This window comes from Schistocerca gregaria, chromosome 1 (genome assembly GCF_023897955.1).
Source record: "Schistocerca gregaria isolate iqSchGreg1 chromosome 1, iqSchGreg1.2, whole genome shotgun sequence".
In the NCBI taxonomy this organism is placed as follows: Eukaryota; Metazoa; Arthropoda; class Insecta; order Orthoptera; family Acrididae; genus Schistocerca; species Schistocerca gregaria.
In genome coordinates this window covers 1003696915-1003715682 of record NC_064920.1, presented here as the reverse complement: position 1 = coordinate 1003715682, position 18768 = coordinate 1003696915, and the positions used below count along the sequence as shown (strand labels likewise).

The window sequence follows — 18768 nt, the reverse complement described above, 5'->3', positions numbered from 1 at the left end:
TGAAGGAATTGCAAGATAGTGGATTAATTGCTAGTTGATGACAGGTCCACTATTTTTGTTGCCTAAGGCTTCTGGTTGCATTCGTATTTATGTTGACTTGAAGTCTGGTCAACCCAAGATGGTAGTTGGCACTTATTCATTATCCTGCCTAAGGAATTCATGGACAGGCTTGCCGCAGGACGTTACTTTCCTATGACAGATATGCATGATGCCTACTTGCAAATTCCATTGGATGAAGAAACACTGAAAGTGTTTTTTGTAAATAAATACTTAGGATTGCATTTGCCCTTTGGTAGTGCTTGTGCACCTGCCATTTTTCAATGTTACATGGAACAGCTGACTGCAAGAGTGCTGTTTTGTTCAAACTACCTTGACAGTATTGCATCTCAGGTCATACGCTAGAGGAACACATTGCCAAATTAAGTACTCTTTTTTTGAGTGTTGTCAGAAGCACGACTCCAGTGACATCTCAAAAAGTGTGACTTTTTCCAAACTGAACTACAGTACTTCATTCATGTGATAAACAGTGCCTCATTCCAATCTCATTTGTTTGTAATCCATGACCTGCCTATTACTCACTATGTGTCTGAACTGCAGTCAGTACTAGGTGAGATGACGTACTACATTTGGTTCATACTGAATGCCACTCAGATTGCAGCTCCACTGCATTGCATGTGTCGCAAAGACTGTCAAGATGCATTTCAGAAACCCAAAAATGCTTTGCCAAAGTAACAGATGTTTAGTACATTTTGACCCTGCTAAGCCCATAGTTTTGCAAGCTGACTTTTCTTCCTATGGGATTGGCGCAGTGCTTTCACACAGAATTGGTGCACAAGACAGACCTATTGCTTTTGCCTCAAAGTTGCTCACGCAAACTCAGTACAGTTAATCTAAAATTGAAAAAGAAGTTCATGCTATTCTGTATGGTGTGATAAAATTCCATCACCATTTGTATGGTCTTATGTTCTATATAGTGACAGATCACAAGCCTTTGCAGTCCTTGTTTTATCCATCAAAGCTGGTTCCTGCATGCACTGCTCAAAAATTGCAACATTGGGCTTTGCTGTTTTTGCAGTACAAGTATGAAATTGTGTACACGCCTGCAGCAAAGCATGGCAATGCAGATGCCCTATCTCGCCTTCTGATTGGCCCAGACTCTGATCCATCTGTCGCATCTTGTTGCCACATCGATGCACAGGACTGTAAATTACTTGAATCTTTTCCCTTGCACTATAAAAAAATTGCACAGGCCACGGAAGGAGACCCAGATCTCAAGATTTTGTTGAATTATATTCACACGTCTTGGCCTTGTTCATTGAACAGTATCCAGAACTCAGTTGTGCGCTGATATTTTGCACAAAAGCATAAAATTTCAGTACAAAAAGGTGTGATTCTAGATCAAAATGACAGTGGACAATTGCATGTGCTTATTTCCATAGTACTGCATAGGACATTGGGGTTTCTTCACACTAAACAGTTAGCTTGCCCACACTGTACTTGGCAAGGCATGGACGTCCACATTGAAAAGATGACATCACAGTGTTGCACATGCATGGAGAACCAATCCACTCCACTCCACCACAAACCTTTGCAGCTTGGCCTAAGACTCAATTGCCATGGCAACAAGTGCACATTAACTTTGCACAACAATTTTGGAACACTCGTTGGCTCAGAGTGGTAGATTCTTTTAACAAGTTTCCATTTGCGGTGGCTATGAACTCTACCACATCACATAGCGCCATTCAACTGTTGTCCTCATATTTTGCATCAAACATTTACATAAATACTTGCATCGGACAACAGACTAGAGGTCACTTCCCGTAAGTTTGAATAGTTTTGTGAATTAAATGACATTCGTCGTCTAACAAGTGCTCCGTTTCACCCGCAGTCCAACGAAGAAGCAGAATGCTTTGTACGCACTTTCAAGCAACAGATGGCCAAGCTTCGCACCATACACACATGGGAACAGGCACTGCAATTCTTTCTCACCTCCTATTGCTCCCACCCATGAAATGGACCATCATCAGTGCAACTTCTGCATGGCCACCACCATTGGATGCTGCGGTGGGTATAGCAAGTGTAGCAGCCAATGGCCCGCAAATATGACTTTGCGCTGCGCGATCTTGGTAACTGTGGGTGCTGGGAAGGATGTGTGATCCAGGAACACATTGGCCATTCTATGTGTTTAACTGCAGGTCCCAATGGTTTGCAGAGACACCAGCAGACCAAATTCGGGCATGCCATTCGCCCCTTGATTCTGCTGCTTTTCTTTTTTCTTCCCCCAGACTCACAGCTTCATGGGACCACATGGTCTTCGCAGTCACTTGCTGCACACCAGGAGTAGTGGACGGATGGTGCGCCCTCACTCTCATTGTCCCCACCTACTGACCCCATGGACCAAAGCCCACCACTGCCATAGCCATCACCATCATTGCCCCAGCACACGTCCTCAGGCCTGGACGTGCTCCCTGGCAGCAGTTTTCCAGAGTATGTTCCTGTTGCCTCGCAAGCCAGATGGTGGGGTATGATCGGGAGTATGGGGTCCTCCACAGCTACAGCTCCCAGCCAATCTTTTTGTCCAGTGTCCAGCCTCCCACCCCATCATCATTCGCAACCTCACTACATCACAAGGTGCACCATTTCGGTGGGGGGGGGGGGGGGGGGGGGGGGATTGCAAGGAGATTGACAGAGGCCAAAAGCAAACTCGCAGGCAATATGCTGCCAAAGTCCTCTTGGTTGCCATTATTTAGATTACTGCTGCGGACCAGAGGGCCAGCCTGTTGCACCCAGTGAGTTCCTGTCTGGTACCCGGTGAGGCAACAAGTCGGAGTCATAGTCACAGCCTCTAGTTCAAAACCAAGCAGCACACAGAGACCAGAATAGTGTACATAATGGATTTGTAGTTCACCAGCAGTGAGGCTAACGTGGGCTATTGCAGAGAGCTTGTAAAACAATGACTATCTTGAGTTACGTAATTTTTTGCCCATATGAATAAAGAACCCAGTTAATATATGCATGCTATTTGTGCTATAGAAAGAGGATACCAGCCATCAAACATTGTCTCCTTGCTTCCCACAGTACAACTCTAGCGAGACAACAAAATGACATAAAAACCTGAATCACAATTTTTAACTTTACTGTTTCTCATTTTCAAAAATACTGAAGTGTATTTGATGTTTGTATGTGAAATGGCAATTACAGGAGAGCAATCATTCACTACATTTACTCAGTTTCAGACACAATAATTCATTCAGACATTAACAGCAATAACCAAATTACAAATGCACAGCAAATCCAGCAGCAAGCTGTATCTGATGCACAGATTTCAGGAGGCAATGTGCTGCTTCCTCTCTTCCATTCCATTTACGAAAATCAAGAGAACCGAACAGAATACAATGCCCAGCTTGAAGACCACTTTGCAGCCAAAAAATCATAGGTGACACATGACATCCCCCCCCCCTCTCTCTCTCTCTCTCTCTCTCTCTCTCTCTCTCTCTCTCTCTCGTAGTGTCAATTTTCAGGCTTTGTCTTAAGTTCTTCCCCCCCCCCCCCCCCCCCCCCAAGTAGAGCCTCGTATCCCACACTACGAAGAAGTTCTTTGGAAGTTACACACTTTATTTGATGCACAAATTCATGCAGCTGCTGCTCATTTCTAATTTTTTCGTAGTTACCACCATACAAATCAAACTTACAAGGCATGGTGAGAAATTGCAAATTACCTGCACTTGTCGAGCTTCTTATCAAGATGAAATGCTTTGTGGCGCAATTATTTAGAACATGGCTGACAACAGAATACAGGCTGTGATTTTAAAGCATCACAAACTTGCTCTCTCTGATACATTAAAAGAAACACAGGAAGTGTCGGTTTTCACAGAAATAGACTTTAATGCCCCTGTTATTGCAACCCTGCTTGTGGATAGTTCTACTAAGCAGGCATGGTCCTGCATAGTTCATGCTGACAGCAGCCACAAACAGCGGTGCAAGTAGCACATGACGTGTCAGCCGGTTTCTCTGCAAATTCATGCACTCTGAAGTCTTTTGTTATATGTTGTTCTACATGTCTGTAGACCCGTGGTCTAGGGGTAGCGTCTTTGATTCATAATCAAAACGTCTTCGGTCCCGGGTTCGATCCCCGCCACTGCCTAAATTTTGATAAATAATCAGCATTGGTGGCCGAAGACTTCCGGCATAAGAAGTCAGCCTCATTCTGCCAACGGCCTTGTCAAAGAGGGCGGAGGAGCAGATAGAGGTTCAGGGCACTCTCTTGTCCTAGGGGTGGGAAATTGCCCCTAAAAGCGGAAGAATCAGCAATGATCAACGACATGAGGATGCAGAAGGCAATGGAAACCACTGCATTAAAGACACGTAATGTGTATCCACAGGACATGTGGCCTGTAGTTGAAGAAGTGTCATGATGATCTCTCCATTGGCAAAAGATTCCAGAATAGTCCCCCATTCGGATCTCCGGGAGGGGACTGCCAAGGCGGAGGTTACCATGAGAAAAAGATTGAATAATCAACGTAAGGATAATGTTCTACGAGTCTGGGTGTGGAATGTCAGAAGCTTGAACGTGGTAGGGAAACTAGAAAATCTGAAAAGGGAAATGCAAAGGCTCAATCTAGATGTAGTAGGGGTCAGTGAAGTGAAGTGGAAGGAAGACAATGATTTCTGGTCAGATGAGTATCGGGTAATATCAACAGCAGCAGAAAATGGTATAACAGATGTAGGATTCGTTATGGATAGGAAGGTAAGGCAGAGGGTCTGTTACTGTGAACAGTTCAGTGACCGGATTATTCTAATCAGAATCGACAGCAGACCAACACCGACAATGATAGTTCAGGTATACATGCCGACGTCGCAAGCTGAAGATGAACACATAGAGAAAATGCATGAGGATATTGAAAGGGTAATGCAGTATGTAAAGGGGGACGAAAATCTAATAGTCATGGGCGACTGTAGTTGTAGGGGAAGGAGTAGAAGAAAAGGTTACAGGAGAATATGGGCTTGGGCCAAGGAATGAAAGAGGAGAAAGACTAATTCAGTTCTGTAACAAGTTTCAGCTAGTAATAGCGAATACCCTGTTCAAGAATCACAAGAGGAGGAGGTATACTTGGAAAAGGCCGGGAGATACGGGACGATTTCAATTAGATTACATCATGGTCAGACAGAGATTCCAAAATCAGATACTGGATTGTAAGGTGTACCCAGGAGCAGATATAGACTCAGATCACAATATAGTAGTGATGAAGAGTAGGCTGAAGTTCAAGACATTAGTCAGGAAAAATCAATACGCTAAAAAGTGGGATACGGAAGTTCTAAGGAATGACGAGATACGTTTGAAGTTCTCTAACACTATAGATACAGCAATAAGGAATAGCACAGTAGTCAACACATGGAAGAGGAATGGACGTCTCTAAAAAGGGCCATCACAGAAGTTGGGAAAGAAAACATAGGTACAAAGAAGGTAGCTGCGAAGAAACCATGGGTAACAGAAGAAATACTTCAGTTGATTGATGAAAGGAGGAAGTACAAACATGTTCCGGGAAAATCAGGAATACAGAAACACAAGTCGCTGAGGAATGAAATAAATAGGAAGTGCAGGGAAGCTAAGATGAAATGGCTGCAGGAAAAATGTGAAGACATCGAAAAAGATGCGATTGTTGGAAGGACAGACTCAGCATACAGGAAGGTCAAAACAACCTTTGGTGACATTAAAAGCAACGGTGGTAACATTAAGAGTGCAATGGGAATTCCACTGTTAAATGCAGAGGAGAGAGCAGATAGGCGGAAAGAATACATTGAAAGCCTCTATGATTGTGAAGATTTGTCTGATGTGATAGAAGAAGAAACAGGAGTCGATTTAGAAGAGATAGGGGATCCAGTATTAGAATCGGAATTTAAAAGAGCTTTGGAGGACTTACGGTCAAATAAGGCAGAAGGGATAGATAACATTCCATCAGAATTTCTGAAATCATTAGGGGAAGTGGCAACAAAACGGCTATTCACGTTGGTGTGTAGAATATATGAGTCTGGCGACATACCATCTGACTTTCGGAAAAGCATCATCCACACAATTCCGAAGACGGCAAGAGCTGACAAGTGCGAGAATTATCGCACAATCAGCTTAACAGCTCATGCATCGAAGCTGCTTACAAGAATAATATACAGAAGAATGGAAAAGAAAATTGAGAATGCGCTAGGTGATGATCAGTTCGGCTTTAGGAAAAGTAAAGGCACGAGAGAGGCAATTCTGACGTTACGGCTATTAATGGAAGCAAGGCTAAAGAAAAATCAAGACACGTTCATAGAATTTGTCGACCTGGAAAAAGCGTTCGACAATATAAAATGGTGCAAGCTGTTCAAGATTCTGAAAAAAGTAAGGGTAAGCTATAGGGAGAGACGGGTCATATACAATATGTACAACAACCAAGAGGGAATAATAAGAGTGGACTTCCTCGTATTAAGAAGGGTGTAAGACAAGGCTGTAGCCTTTCGCCCCTACTCTTCAATCTGTACATCGAGGAAGCAATGATGGAAATAAAAGAAAGGTTCAGGAGTGGAATTAAAATACAAGGTGAAAGGATATCAATGATACGATTCGCTGATGACATTGCTATCCTGAGTGAAAGTGAAGAAGAATTAAATGATCTGCTGAATGGAATGAACAGTCTAATGTGTACACAGTATGGTTTGAGAGTAAATCGGAGAAAGACGAAGGTAATGAGAAGTAGTAGAAATGAGAACAGCGAGAAGCTTAACATCAGGATTGATGGTCACGAAGTCAATGAAGTTAAGGAATTCTGCTACCTAGGCAGTAAAATAACCAATGACGGACGGAGCAAGGAGGACATCAAAAGCAGACTTGCAATGGCAAAAAAGGCATTTCTGGCCAAGAGAAGTCTACTAATATCAAATACCGGCCTTAATTTGAGGAAGAAATTTCTGAGGATGTACGTCTGGAGTACAGCATTGTATGGTAGTGAAACATGGACTGTGGGAAAACCGGAACAGAAGAGAATCGAAGCATTTGAGATGTGGTGCTATAGACGAATGTTGAAAATTAGGTGGACTGAAAAGATAAGGAATGAGGAGGTTCTACACAGAATCGGAGAGGAAAGGAATATGTGGAAAACACTGATAAGGAGAAGGGACAGGATGATAGGACATCTGCTAAGACATGAGGGAATGACTTCCATGGTACTAGAGGGAGCTGTAGAGGGCAAAAACTGTAGAGGAAGACAGAGATTGGAATATGTCAAGCAAATAATTGAGGATGTAGGTTGCAAGTGCTACTCTGAGATGAAGAGGTTAGCACAGGAAAGGAATTCGTGGCGGGCCGCATCAAACCAGTTAGTAGACTGATGGAGAGAAAAAAAAAAAAAAAAAAACTACATGTAACTGCAAACTTTGCTCCTTCCACCAAGCAGAGTGCCGTCACTGCCATGAATCGGGACACATACAGCATTGTGCCTGCAACAGATTCACAAAGTAAACTCTGTTACATACAAATCTCAAAATGAGAAAATGGAAATCAATGTGATCTAGTATTCTGAATACTCACTTGCACCTCCTGGAAATACTCAAGAATTGATTGAGGCAAGTGTAACAACTGCAAAGCTATGCACCAAGTACAAAATATTTACTCAATCAACACCACTCCCCACAAAAAGAGAAACAGCAAAACACTCTGTCACTCATAAATCCAGTCCCTTTTTTCTTGCCACAGCTGGAGAGAGAGCACACTTTAAGCTTTCAAAGTTATATTGTTTAATTTCTGGATCTTGCATTTTGATTAGTATCAATACGTTTCAAAAGTTATTATTTTAGCACTTCAAGGGGATTGAAAACTGGAACATTTTGCTCATTAAGTCTCTCAATTTTTTTATTCGAGTATATAAATCAGTTTCAAACACTAATTTAACATGTCATAAAAACACGTATAATATACAACACGGCAAATTTGCAGCACAAAAAATACTAGGCAGTTCCATTTTTGGTTAAACAGTTCAACAATTCTGTCACGGACAGATTGTTGATAACTGTGTTGTATTCCTGATGATGATGATGCTGCTTCTTAAGTCATGAAAGCATGTTTCTCAGGAACCCAGCAGGTGTCTTTAACAGTTGTCGAGTGGAAGGAATGAGCAGAACCATATGGATGGATAAAGCTGATGAGGACATCTTGTTGTTCACGAGAAACTTCACATATTTCCAAACCATCAAAAATTGACATACTTATATGCAACATACTGTCATGGTTATAAACTTGAAACTGAGAGTGCTGGAATTTCTTCATCTATCACCACAGAATTTGAACAAATCATATGGAGTCAGCACAGGCTGCTAGTTTTTTTGCTGTTTGCAACGCCATCACAAGGTGATTTACCATGGCTTGTTCAAAAAGAAATTCCATTCAGCAGTGATGCCAAAATTCTTTATGTGCAAACATAAATGGATGAAATTCTTCTATTGAACAACTGAACCAGCACTAAAGTAATAAATGTTCTTAATGTTTTCAATCTTTGCCTTTAACCCTTTCAGACCTGATTTTTTATTCACTAAAAAAAATGTCTAAGATGATTTTTACATTCAGGTGAGTCTCCTGACAACATTTTTCTAAGAAAAAATTTCATATGATCTCTAGTCTTCTAGATATTTAATGTACACAATTGTGTCCATCAGGTCTCGAGCTACATGTCATACATTAAGGAAGTTAACAGTCTGGATCAAGTATGCCACTCTTTATTTCACTTTAAAATAGAAGAAATAATAAAAATAATTCCAAATTACAGTTCTTATTTAAACAACAATGGTCAACACACTGATTTTAAGGTTTAGTATGAAACTGCAAAATTCAATATCTGTCCTTTTTGAGACACAAATGTACTTTATATTTTCTGTGCTGAGTTCTAGAACGCCCTGTAAATTTTGGAAAATTGCACCGACTTGGAGTTCCTTCATCATGCAAAGGCAAATGGTCAATGGAATCAAACTGTATCTCTGTAGCTGGTCGTAATTCTCCTCTTTTTCTTGGTATGACTCTCATGTCTGAAGCCAGACTTTCATCAGATGGACACCCCCTATTCTTTTCAGTCACTTTCTTCTGGCACAATATCAATCCATCTGCTACCCTGATACGAAAGCAAAGAAGGTCCATTTGCTTCTTCTTTGGCATAGACATGTTGTCTGCATCTCATCTGTATTCCAACCAACTTTGCATGATGCCAAAATCAACAGCATGAAAAATCATACGCAAAGGCCATTCTCGAGATCTGATGAAAACTCTGTAGTAGCTTATCAATTGATCAAATAGATCCACACCACCCATTGCATGATTATATCTTCTATCTATTTCAGGTCTTTCTACTTCCACATATTTATGGTGCTTTTTGTCCCAACACTCAACTTCTTCCACTGAGCCTTTATCAACGAAGTTCGATCAAAATACAACTGGCCTATTGTCTAACCACTTACACAGGGTAATGTCATCAGCACTAGTGATTTTTCACAGTGACATCTGGTTTGTTTTATCATCTGAAAAAGGCAAGTTCTTTCCAAATCTGTTTTGACAGAAAGTGCCTGCTGCATTTATGCCTTGAGATTTCAGAACTTCCACACAACATAAAGACTTTGATTCCCCATGGACTTGGTTTCCTTTGACATACTGCTTTGCAGAAAACTTTCCAGAGAAAAGAATAATTCCTTCAGCCACACAAACATTCTCTTCTATAGGAAGTTCACTGCAGCATTTTGGATTGGCTGTGTAAATTTGTTAGTAATTCAAAAAATCTGTCTCGTTACATGTTTTCCAAACACACATTTACCTTCAGGCTTGTATCCCAATACATTCGTAATATGCGAAATTTCAAAGTGCCAGTCAATATATGCAAACCCAATAGCACCTCTAGTTCTTGAAGAGTTGTCTGCTTGACTGAGGATTTCCCTTGTTGTAATGCATAAATATTAGTATGTGATGCCATGCTAGTGAACAAACGAATTGGTATATATCTTTTGAAGTATTGTATTGGAGAATATAAGACAGAATCTTCAAAAGGTCAAGTTATTCTCCTCCTTGCTGCTGGTACTGAAATTACTGAAAAAACTACCACACATAACTACCATAGCCATGCAAATACAGCTGAGGCACATTGTAGGTTATGTTTCCTAATATACACCATTAAGGACCTGTTGTACAAAAATGTGTACATTAAACTTACTTGATACATAACACAAATATGAACTGAATGAAATTGTTGAAAATTCCACTGAAAGAAAGTCTAACGTTTCCAAAAGAAGGAAACCACACAAAACATTCATTAACAAAACCCACAACGTAACTATTATAGCAATAAAGTCAATGAGTAATGGCTGCCCACCGAGAGACAACACCAAAGAGTATATTTTACTATGTGGTTCACAGACTGCTCACAAGAGAGCAGCAGCTGCTGGAGCATGGCTAAAAGAAACAAACACAAATGTGCACAGTGAGTTTGGATGCACCTGAGATTTATTGTCAGCAAAACATTAGTGAACAAACTTTATGTACACAATTGTGACCTCCAGGTCTGAAAGGGTTAAATATGTTATTAACTTTATTTGAAAGGTATCATGACACAGACAGTCATTCGTTTCCATCAAATCTTTGTAGTCATCCTTGGATGGATGTTACTGAAGCCAACATTAATTTGACATTTCGACAAATTGCATGTACATGTATTGAATGTGACCCAGAAGTGCCAACTGTAGTACACCATTTCAGTCTGAGCACACAAAATTTTGAGCTTAGTTGATTTTCATATTGCTTACAATAAGCAATGAACATTTATTTCAGGTTACAAAGGAACAGGCGTTTCTGTTTGTTGAATTGAATTGAATTTTATTTGATCCTGTAAGATTACATTGTGTACAGTAAATGTACGTGTAATATAGGACATGTGAAAGTATTAACATTCTTTATCACTTATTTTTCTACACCTTTAGCTTACATTTTTACATCACTGATAATGAATAACAATATATACAGATTTAATGGCATAAGTATTCTGCAATACTGTAAAACTCTTTTTCAATGAGATAGTCTTTAAATTTCTTTGGAAAGTCATTGTGAAGTACACTATCTTGCAGGTTATTGGGCAGACTTCTTATTAGTCTGATACCAGAGTACTGGGGTCCTTTTTCTATCATTGCCAGTGAGTGGGGTATGCTCCGTACTTCATTCTTCCTTCATGTATTGTGGGTGTGTACACTAGCATTTGTAATCCAGTCCTCACTACCTTTTGTTATGTACATTATTGTTTTGTATATATACAACGATGAAAAAGTTAAGATACCTAAATTCTTGAAACAGTTTCTGCATGTTTCAGAGGTCTTTCTTCTTAAAATGGTCCTAATTGCTTTTTTTTGTAATGTGAACACTCGTTTTGTCTCTTGTTTGTTTGAGTGTTTCCCAACACAGTTACTCCATACTGTAAGTATGGTACGAAAAGTCCATGATACACTGTACACAGAAGTTTCTTGTCTGAATACTGTGATAGCTGCATCATTAAGAATATGACAGAGCTCAGTTTCTTACAGACATTATTAATATGTTTTTTCCATTTCAGTTCATTATCCACAAGAATACCTAAGAATCTAGCAGGTTCTACTTCTTCCAGCCTTGTTCCATCAACCTCTAAGTCCATGCCTACAGCCTTTTCCTTGTTTTTAAACACTGCATACATAGTCTTTTTTAGATCTATAACCAGTTCATTTTCCAACAGCCATAGAGCTGTGAAATTTGAAGATATGTATGCTCTTCTCTCAAGCTGTTCCATATTTTGGTCACTATTTAGTATTGTCATGTCATCAGCGTACAATATTTTCTTTTCTTCCTCCTCAACACCTATATAATTAACAAACACATTAAATAACAATGGTCCCATTAACAAACCCTGTGGCACTCCATATTTGATGGGTTTGATTTCTGATTGGTATGAGTTTCCTAATGATACACACTGCTTGTGGTTGCACAAGTATGATTTTATCCATTCACCTGGTTGCCCCCGAATGCCATAGCTGCTTAATTTTGTATCAGCACTTCATGGTCAGTGGTGTCAAATGCCTTTGAAAGATCCAGAAACATTGCAGAGGCAACCTTTTTCTCATCTAAGGACTGTACAATGTATTCTGTTACACTGACAATTGATGATTCTGTAGATTTACTCTTTCTGAAACCATGTTGTGATTCTTTCTCTCATTTATTCTTACTGCAACACAATTCTTTCTGCCCGGGCATAAATGAGAAAAATCATCATCTTAAAAAAAGAGCGAGGGCATTTTGTTTTACTTCAACATTGAGCTTTTTCGTTTTTCGGTTTGCAGGTGTTGCCAAAATTCCACCGTCCATCTTCAGTTTCCTAGCCTTCTTCACCATTGTAGTTGAAAGAGCAATTTTCAATAGTATAGCTATTTGGGGCTAGGGTCAAAATTTGAACTTTACTACAACTACTTGAAGTCTGAAGCTTAATCTTAAGTTCTTCAATTAAGATGTCCATATTGTCACATAGAATACGGTGTAATTAGATGAAGGACGAACACTAACTTCACTTAATGAAGGTTTATTCAGCATTTGCACATACAAGAGCGCAGAGCGAACTGTCTCTGGCCAGAACACATAGAGTATATACACAGCTACAGAACCTTCCAGTACAATGATGCTCGACATTTGTGAACACTACTAGAATTTACTTGAACCAAATATAGAAATTAAAATTATACAGCCCAGGTGAGTTTTGAAATCAGGACCCTCCAAGCAACAGTTTAGTATCATAACCACTAAACCACGGTGTAGTATTTTAATGAAAACAAACCAAAATTAAACATAAATAAATCTGTCTATATTGAATTTGATCTTGGGAGGCAAGAAACTAATGAAAACCAAATTTTAATTGGTGGTGAATACATTAAAAAAGGCCAAATTTCTTGGCCTGACACTTGATGCAGAGTTAAACTGGTCTGATAACATAAACGATATTGGTAAAAAGCTATCTACTATCATATATGCCCTAAGAAAACTGACACTTAATTGTAAGATTACGACTCTGAGACAAATATATTTTACACTATTTTAATCTCATCTAAGCTAGTCTATAGAATAGAGGTATGGGGATCCAACAGTAAAAGTATTATGAAAAGTGTACTTATCCTACAAAAGAAGGCACTTCGAATTATGAGAAAGAAACGTGCCAGTGAGTCCTGCAGAAATTTGTTTAAATAATTTAAAGTACTAACTGTTCATAACCTGTAAGTACTTAAGATAATCATTATGGCAGGGGAAAAAAAAAAAAAAAAAAAAAAAAAAAAAAAAAAAGCTTCATAAAGAAATATACTCTCACAACACTAGAAGTAGAGAGAGATCCCACAACATCTCTCACAGAACAACACTTTATGAGAAAAGCCCTCACTAACTACTGAGTTGCTTTCATCCTATCTCCAAATTGCCCGAACTCTTTGCCTTTACAAATGTCTGCTTGTGTGTCTGTGTATGTGCGTGTGTGTGTGTGTGTGTGTGCGTGTGTGTGTGTGGGGGGGGGGGGGGGGGGGGCGCGCGCGCGCTAGCGTATACCTGTCCTATTTTCCCCCTAAGGTAAGTATTTCCGCTCCCGGGGTTGGAATGACTCCTTACCCTCTCCCTTAAAACCCACATCCTTTCGTCTTTCCCTCTCCTTCCCTCTTTCCTGAAGAAGCAACCGTCGGTTGCGAAAGCTTGAAATTCTGTGTGTGTGTGTGTTTTATTTATTGTGCCTATCTACCGGCGATTTCCCGCTTGGTAAGCCTTGGAATCTTTGTTTTTAATATATTTTTCCCATGTGGAAGTTTCTTTCTACTATAAACAATCCTGTGTATTCAATGGATGAGTTTCTAGATTTAGTACACCAGTATGATGGAAGACCATCTATCTAAAAATAAATGCATCTCAGATCTTAAGACTGTGTCACACACTGTAAATATTTGAATCTCCAATCTGATGACTGTGTCTCAAACTGTAAATTCCTTGATCTATGTATTGTATTGCAACAGCAAATTGTTTTTATGTATAATCAATATATGTAACAGTATTCCCTCAATGACATTTAGAAAAAGTTGTGCAGATAATAATGCCAAGCAATAATATGTAACTTTAGTAAGGAAGGCTCTGACGTATCCAGAAGACTGTAAAAAAAATTTGTAATCAGTTGATGTTGGATCAAAATATATAAATAAATAAATGTGGAACACTTTGGTTTCACTGTTTATAATGCATTGCCCACTTACACAAAGAGGTTGGTGCTGGCAACAGCTTTCAGTGCAGAATTAAAAACACTTCTTGTGGAGAAGTGTTTCAATGATGTAAAAGAATAGGTTAGTTCACAGGATTACTAGGTCCTCATTTATTGTTGAGTCTTTTTGAGTCTGTTAAATGATGTAGCATACATGCTGTGTTAAGAGAGGAATTCCACTTTTTGCAATAAACATTTGTAATTTTATTTTCACCCAAACATATCTCAGCACTTCTTGTGTTGCAAACAGTGGATTGGTTTGCTTACTTTCCTTCTGCAAAATCGTCACAAGGAAGCTAAGGTATAAAATATTTACATTTGTAAAATGAGTGATTATTGTCAAATATTTTACATTGGTTTTCATAGAGCACTGTACTTTACTGTACAGTACAGTACAGTACCTTTTTACAGCTATAAATATTAAAATAAATAAATAAATGTTACAATTATGTAGATAGAAAATAAACAGACCCATTAAACATAGTACGAAAGTGCTGCAACATGTCAAGATGAGAAAATTACACAACTGTCTTACATAAGGCAAAATTCCTCTCCAGTTTCCTAAGGAAGCACAGAAATTAGAAGAACTGCAATATTCATAAAATGATTACACTCCATTTGTCTTTGCAAGAAATGTTTCTGCTGTTGTTTTCTATTTCCTCTGTATCAGATGCAGTGTAATACACTGAGAAGGGATCTGGTGCTAGCATACTTGTGATAGATATGGTGTAAGCACATTTTTGTGTGGTATACTTTTCAGCAGTGCTACATAATGTAGTAGTTTTTATTTTCTCTGGGGTGTTTTACATCTGAGTTTCATGATGTACCTACTCGTTGTACATGTCATTTTCAGCAGTATTATGTAATGTGTTTTCCCTTTTCACTAGTGTTTTTATTTTCAAAATCTCTCGTTCAGTGATTTACTTTCTGTGCATGTTGTACTTACAATGTAGGCTTTGAACTTGTGATTTCCCTTCCATTTGCATACCACACAAAGTGTCTACACCAATCTAAATGTACTAGGGTTGCATTCAGGACTGGAGTTTTAGGTCCCTGTCAGGCCATCTTGATTCAGTTTTCCCATGTTTTGCTCCGAGTTGCTATGGTGAATGCTGGGAGGGTTCCTAGATTAGGTTACGGACGACTTCATGTCCTGTCGTCACTTAATCATACCCCACTTGTTAAAATGTTTTATAGCCTATATAGGCCTAATTTCTGACGGATAAATAAAATAAAAATATCTGCTCACATAACCAAGAACATGGTTTTAGAGGAATATGGGTTATCTTCACTAGGTAAATCGGTACTACACCTCCAAAAAGGGCACTTAACTTTCACTGCTTCATAAAAATGCAACTCATATTAAAAACTTTTTCCACATTCACAGAAACATTCTCTGAAACTTGCAGGCTAGCTCTCAGGAATGGACGAATTTAACAGACATGACCACACACCACTCCGAAACTAATTAAGTTGGTATATTACTAATCGAATCCTGTTACTTCATTTCACAAGTCTGCTACGTTCCAATTATACGTTTTCACTTTTCGTTGGTTTTCACCTTTAATTATTTCTTTGTCTTGAAGAAATACTATACATACTAATAGTTATAACAGGCAGTTATTGTACTACAGTGTGTATATAATATTCTAGCATCAAATGAATGCTGTGGCTGAAAAGTATGAAAAATAACCTAAGTCCATTTTATATGACCAACCTGCACTGACGCACATGTCATTATTTTCACTGACAGCGGAATATCTTCCTCGTCCATAAAAATACAACGCCTGTCACCATCGGTGGATAAACAAAGTCGGCAAATACCAATTAGGTCTTTCAATTTTATTGGTTTTCTTCGACTGTACGTCTTCATGGATATTTTACACAACAACTACGCACAACACATATAAATAGATGGCATACAGATTACTTTGTTAAGAAATCACACAGTTTTTTTCAACACGAAGTATATAACAACTCCGAATAGATGAAGTTCCACCAAAACACTACTGCATTTCTTACTCGCAACTCATTTCGTAGCTCATGCAACAATTTATCGTTTATATTGCACACACGTAAAAATGTTTTCAAATAGTTCACACCTTATGTCACGTCAGAGGGGTGCAATACTAATTACAGTTTATTTACACTACAGTTCTCATTAAAAATGGAAACTATCCGACTACAAATGCGTAAGTTTGTCGTTGAGTGCGGCGACGGCTGTCAGCATAATCTCTGACCGCCATGTGTGGGGAAGTTTTCGTGTAATGATGAGAAGCATGTATGTGAACGTCATAGATTCTGGACTGATCGTTTCCTGAGAATGGATAGGGTACGCAGATAAATTTGACAAATGAAAAGTTGTACAGCTTGTATACACAAAAGGAAAGTTCTGGCACAGAAGATATTTTAGCACTGATATCGTTACAGAGTTGTCACAATTCTTGTAAAATGTTAGTGAAGAGTAGAGAAATCTCCCGTGTAAACATGAGACTAACTAATTTATTACAGTAACTAGAAATTTTGACAGAAATATGGAGGAACATGCATTGGTAATTATTACATTGAGTACCACAGTAACAATTTTAAGAAAGTAATGACATATGAATCAATATTTGTATAGCATAAATTACACATATAAACAAACATGCAAAGCTGACGTTCGTGCATACCTGATCAAGTGAGTGGGACAAGTGCAAATTTATGTTGATGTAACAGTTTAAATTTGGAGAACAGTAGTTGGAATTTTATGTGATAGCTTATTATTTTAATTTTTGCAGAATTTTACGCTTTCAAGAAGTAACAGTTGCCCTGACAAATTAGTGGGAGATATGTTTTGCTGGGGGAATACAACACACGGTGAATTGGGATTAGGAGGACTAGAGGAAGAGCAGATCCTGATACCAAGAGAACTGCGATTTTCGAAAGCTACTTGTGTAAAACAAGGTTAGTCTTGAACATATTGAATAAAAAAATAAGTTGCTCTTGACATTTGCAATAAAATTTATATTACTGATTTCAGTTGCTTGCGGTTACAATCACACCTTACTGTTAACATCAGATGGACAACTATATTCATGTGGAAACAACGACCATGGGCAACTTGGCCACAACAAGCCTTGCAAAAGACTTGGTGAGTTTTGAAACCAACAGCTAATATTTTTGTTGTCTTGTTATGAAGTCAAATCTTCAACAGATCTTGATAAGAATTCAAAGCAGTATAAATATTGACAATTTGCTTTGGATATCAAAAAATGTGAAATTGTACACTTCACAAAGTTTGAGGGGGGGCAGTGCACAAATGGTTTAATTCATACTTAACTGGAAGAATGCAGAAAGTTGAAATAAGTGATTCATGTAATGTTAAAACAACAGCTGATTCCTCAAACTAGGGGGGTACCAAGTATGTGGTCCCACAGGGTTCGGTCTTAGGTCCTTTACTGTTGTTGATATATATTAATGACTTACCATTCCACTTTGATGAAGATGCAAAGTTAGTTCTTTTTGCTGATGATACAAGTATAGTAATAACGTCCAAAAACCAAGAACTAAGTTATGTAATTGTAAATGATGTCTTTCACAAAATTATTAAGTGGTTCTCAGCAAACGGACTCTCTTTAAATTTTGATATAACACAGTATATACAGTTCCGTACAGTAAATGGCACAACTCCAGTAATAAATATGGACTTTGAACAGAAGTCTGTAGCTAAGGTAGAATTTTCAAAATTTTTAGGTGTGTCCATTGATGAGAGGTTAGACTGGAAGCAACACATTGATGGTCTGCTGAAACGTCTGAGTTCAGCTACATATGCTATTAGGGTTATTGCAAATTTTGGTGACAAGAATCTCAGTAAATTAGCTTACTATGCCTACTTTCATTCACTGCTTTCGTATGGCATCATATTCTGGGGTAATTAATCGCTGAGTAGAAAAGTGTTCATTGCTCAAAAACACGTAATCAGAATAATTGCTGGAGCCCACCGACGGTCATCCTGCAGACATCTATTTAAGGATCCTCACAGTATATATATTCACTTATGAAATTTGTTGTTAATAATCCTACCCAGTTCAAAAGTAATAGCAGTGTGCATAGCTATAACACCGAAGAAAGGATGATCTTCACTATGCAGGGTTAAATCTGACTTTGGCACTGAAAGGGGTAAATTATGCTGCCACAAAAGTCTTTGGTCACCTACCAAACAGCATCAAAAGCCTGACAGATAGTCAACCAACATTTAAAAATAAATTAAAAGAATTTCTAGATGATAACTCCTTCTACTCACTGGCTGAATTTTTAGATATAAATTAAGGGGGGGGGGGACTAGCTGAAACATTAGTGTCATGCAATATTTTGTGTAATGCAATATCTTGTACAGACATATTTTATTAACCTGACACGTTCCACATCATTACGAAGTGTCGTATTCGTGATCTATTGAACAAGTATTAATCTAATCTAAAACTGCAGT

The 18768-nt window shown here is 38.6% G+C and overlaps 2 protein-coding genes across 9 annotated transcripts in view; one reads left to right on the top strand and one right to left on the bottom strand.

The window, feature by feature from the left end:
- The window catches only part of LOC126278601 (oocyte zinc finger protein XlCOF7.1-like), a 57648-nt gene extending 41476 nt beyond the window's left edge, over positions 1–16172 (bottom strand). The window contains exon 1 of one of the 2 annotated variants that reach the window (XM_049978840.1): positions 16015–16172. In XM_049978840.1, the coding sequence (XP_049834797.1) occupies positions 16015–16170 (156 nt within the window). In that variant the 5' untranslated portion in view covers positions 16171–16172. Of the gene's footprint in view, positions 1–15243 lie in introns of both variants that reach the window. The other variant, XM_049978849.1, reaches the window with a different exon arrangement.
- A 30-nt stretch (positions 16173–16202) lies between these two features.
- The window catches only part of LOC126278569 (probable E3 ubiquitin-protein ligase HERC4), a 187323-nt gene continuing 184757 nt past the window's right edge, over positions 16203–18768 (top strand). The window contains exons 1-3 of one of the 7 annotated variants that reach the window (XM_049978801.1): positions 16203–16629; positions 17078–17243; positions 17320–17430. In XM_049978801.1, the coding sequence (XP_049834758.1) occupies positions 16621–16629; positions 17078–17243; positions 17320–17430 (286 nt within the window). In that variant the 5' untranslated portion in view covers positions 16203–16620. Of the gene's footprint in view, positions 16978–17055; positions 17244–17319; positions 17431–18768 lie in introns of all 7 variants that reach the window. The other 6 variants (XM_049978777.1, XM_049978827.1, XM_049978785.1 and 3 more) reach the window with 6 other exon arrangements.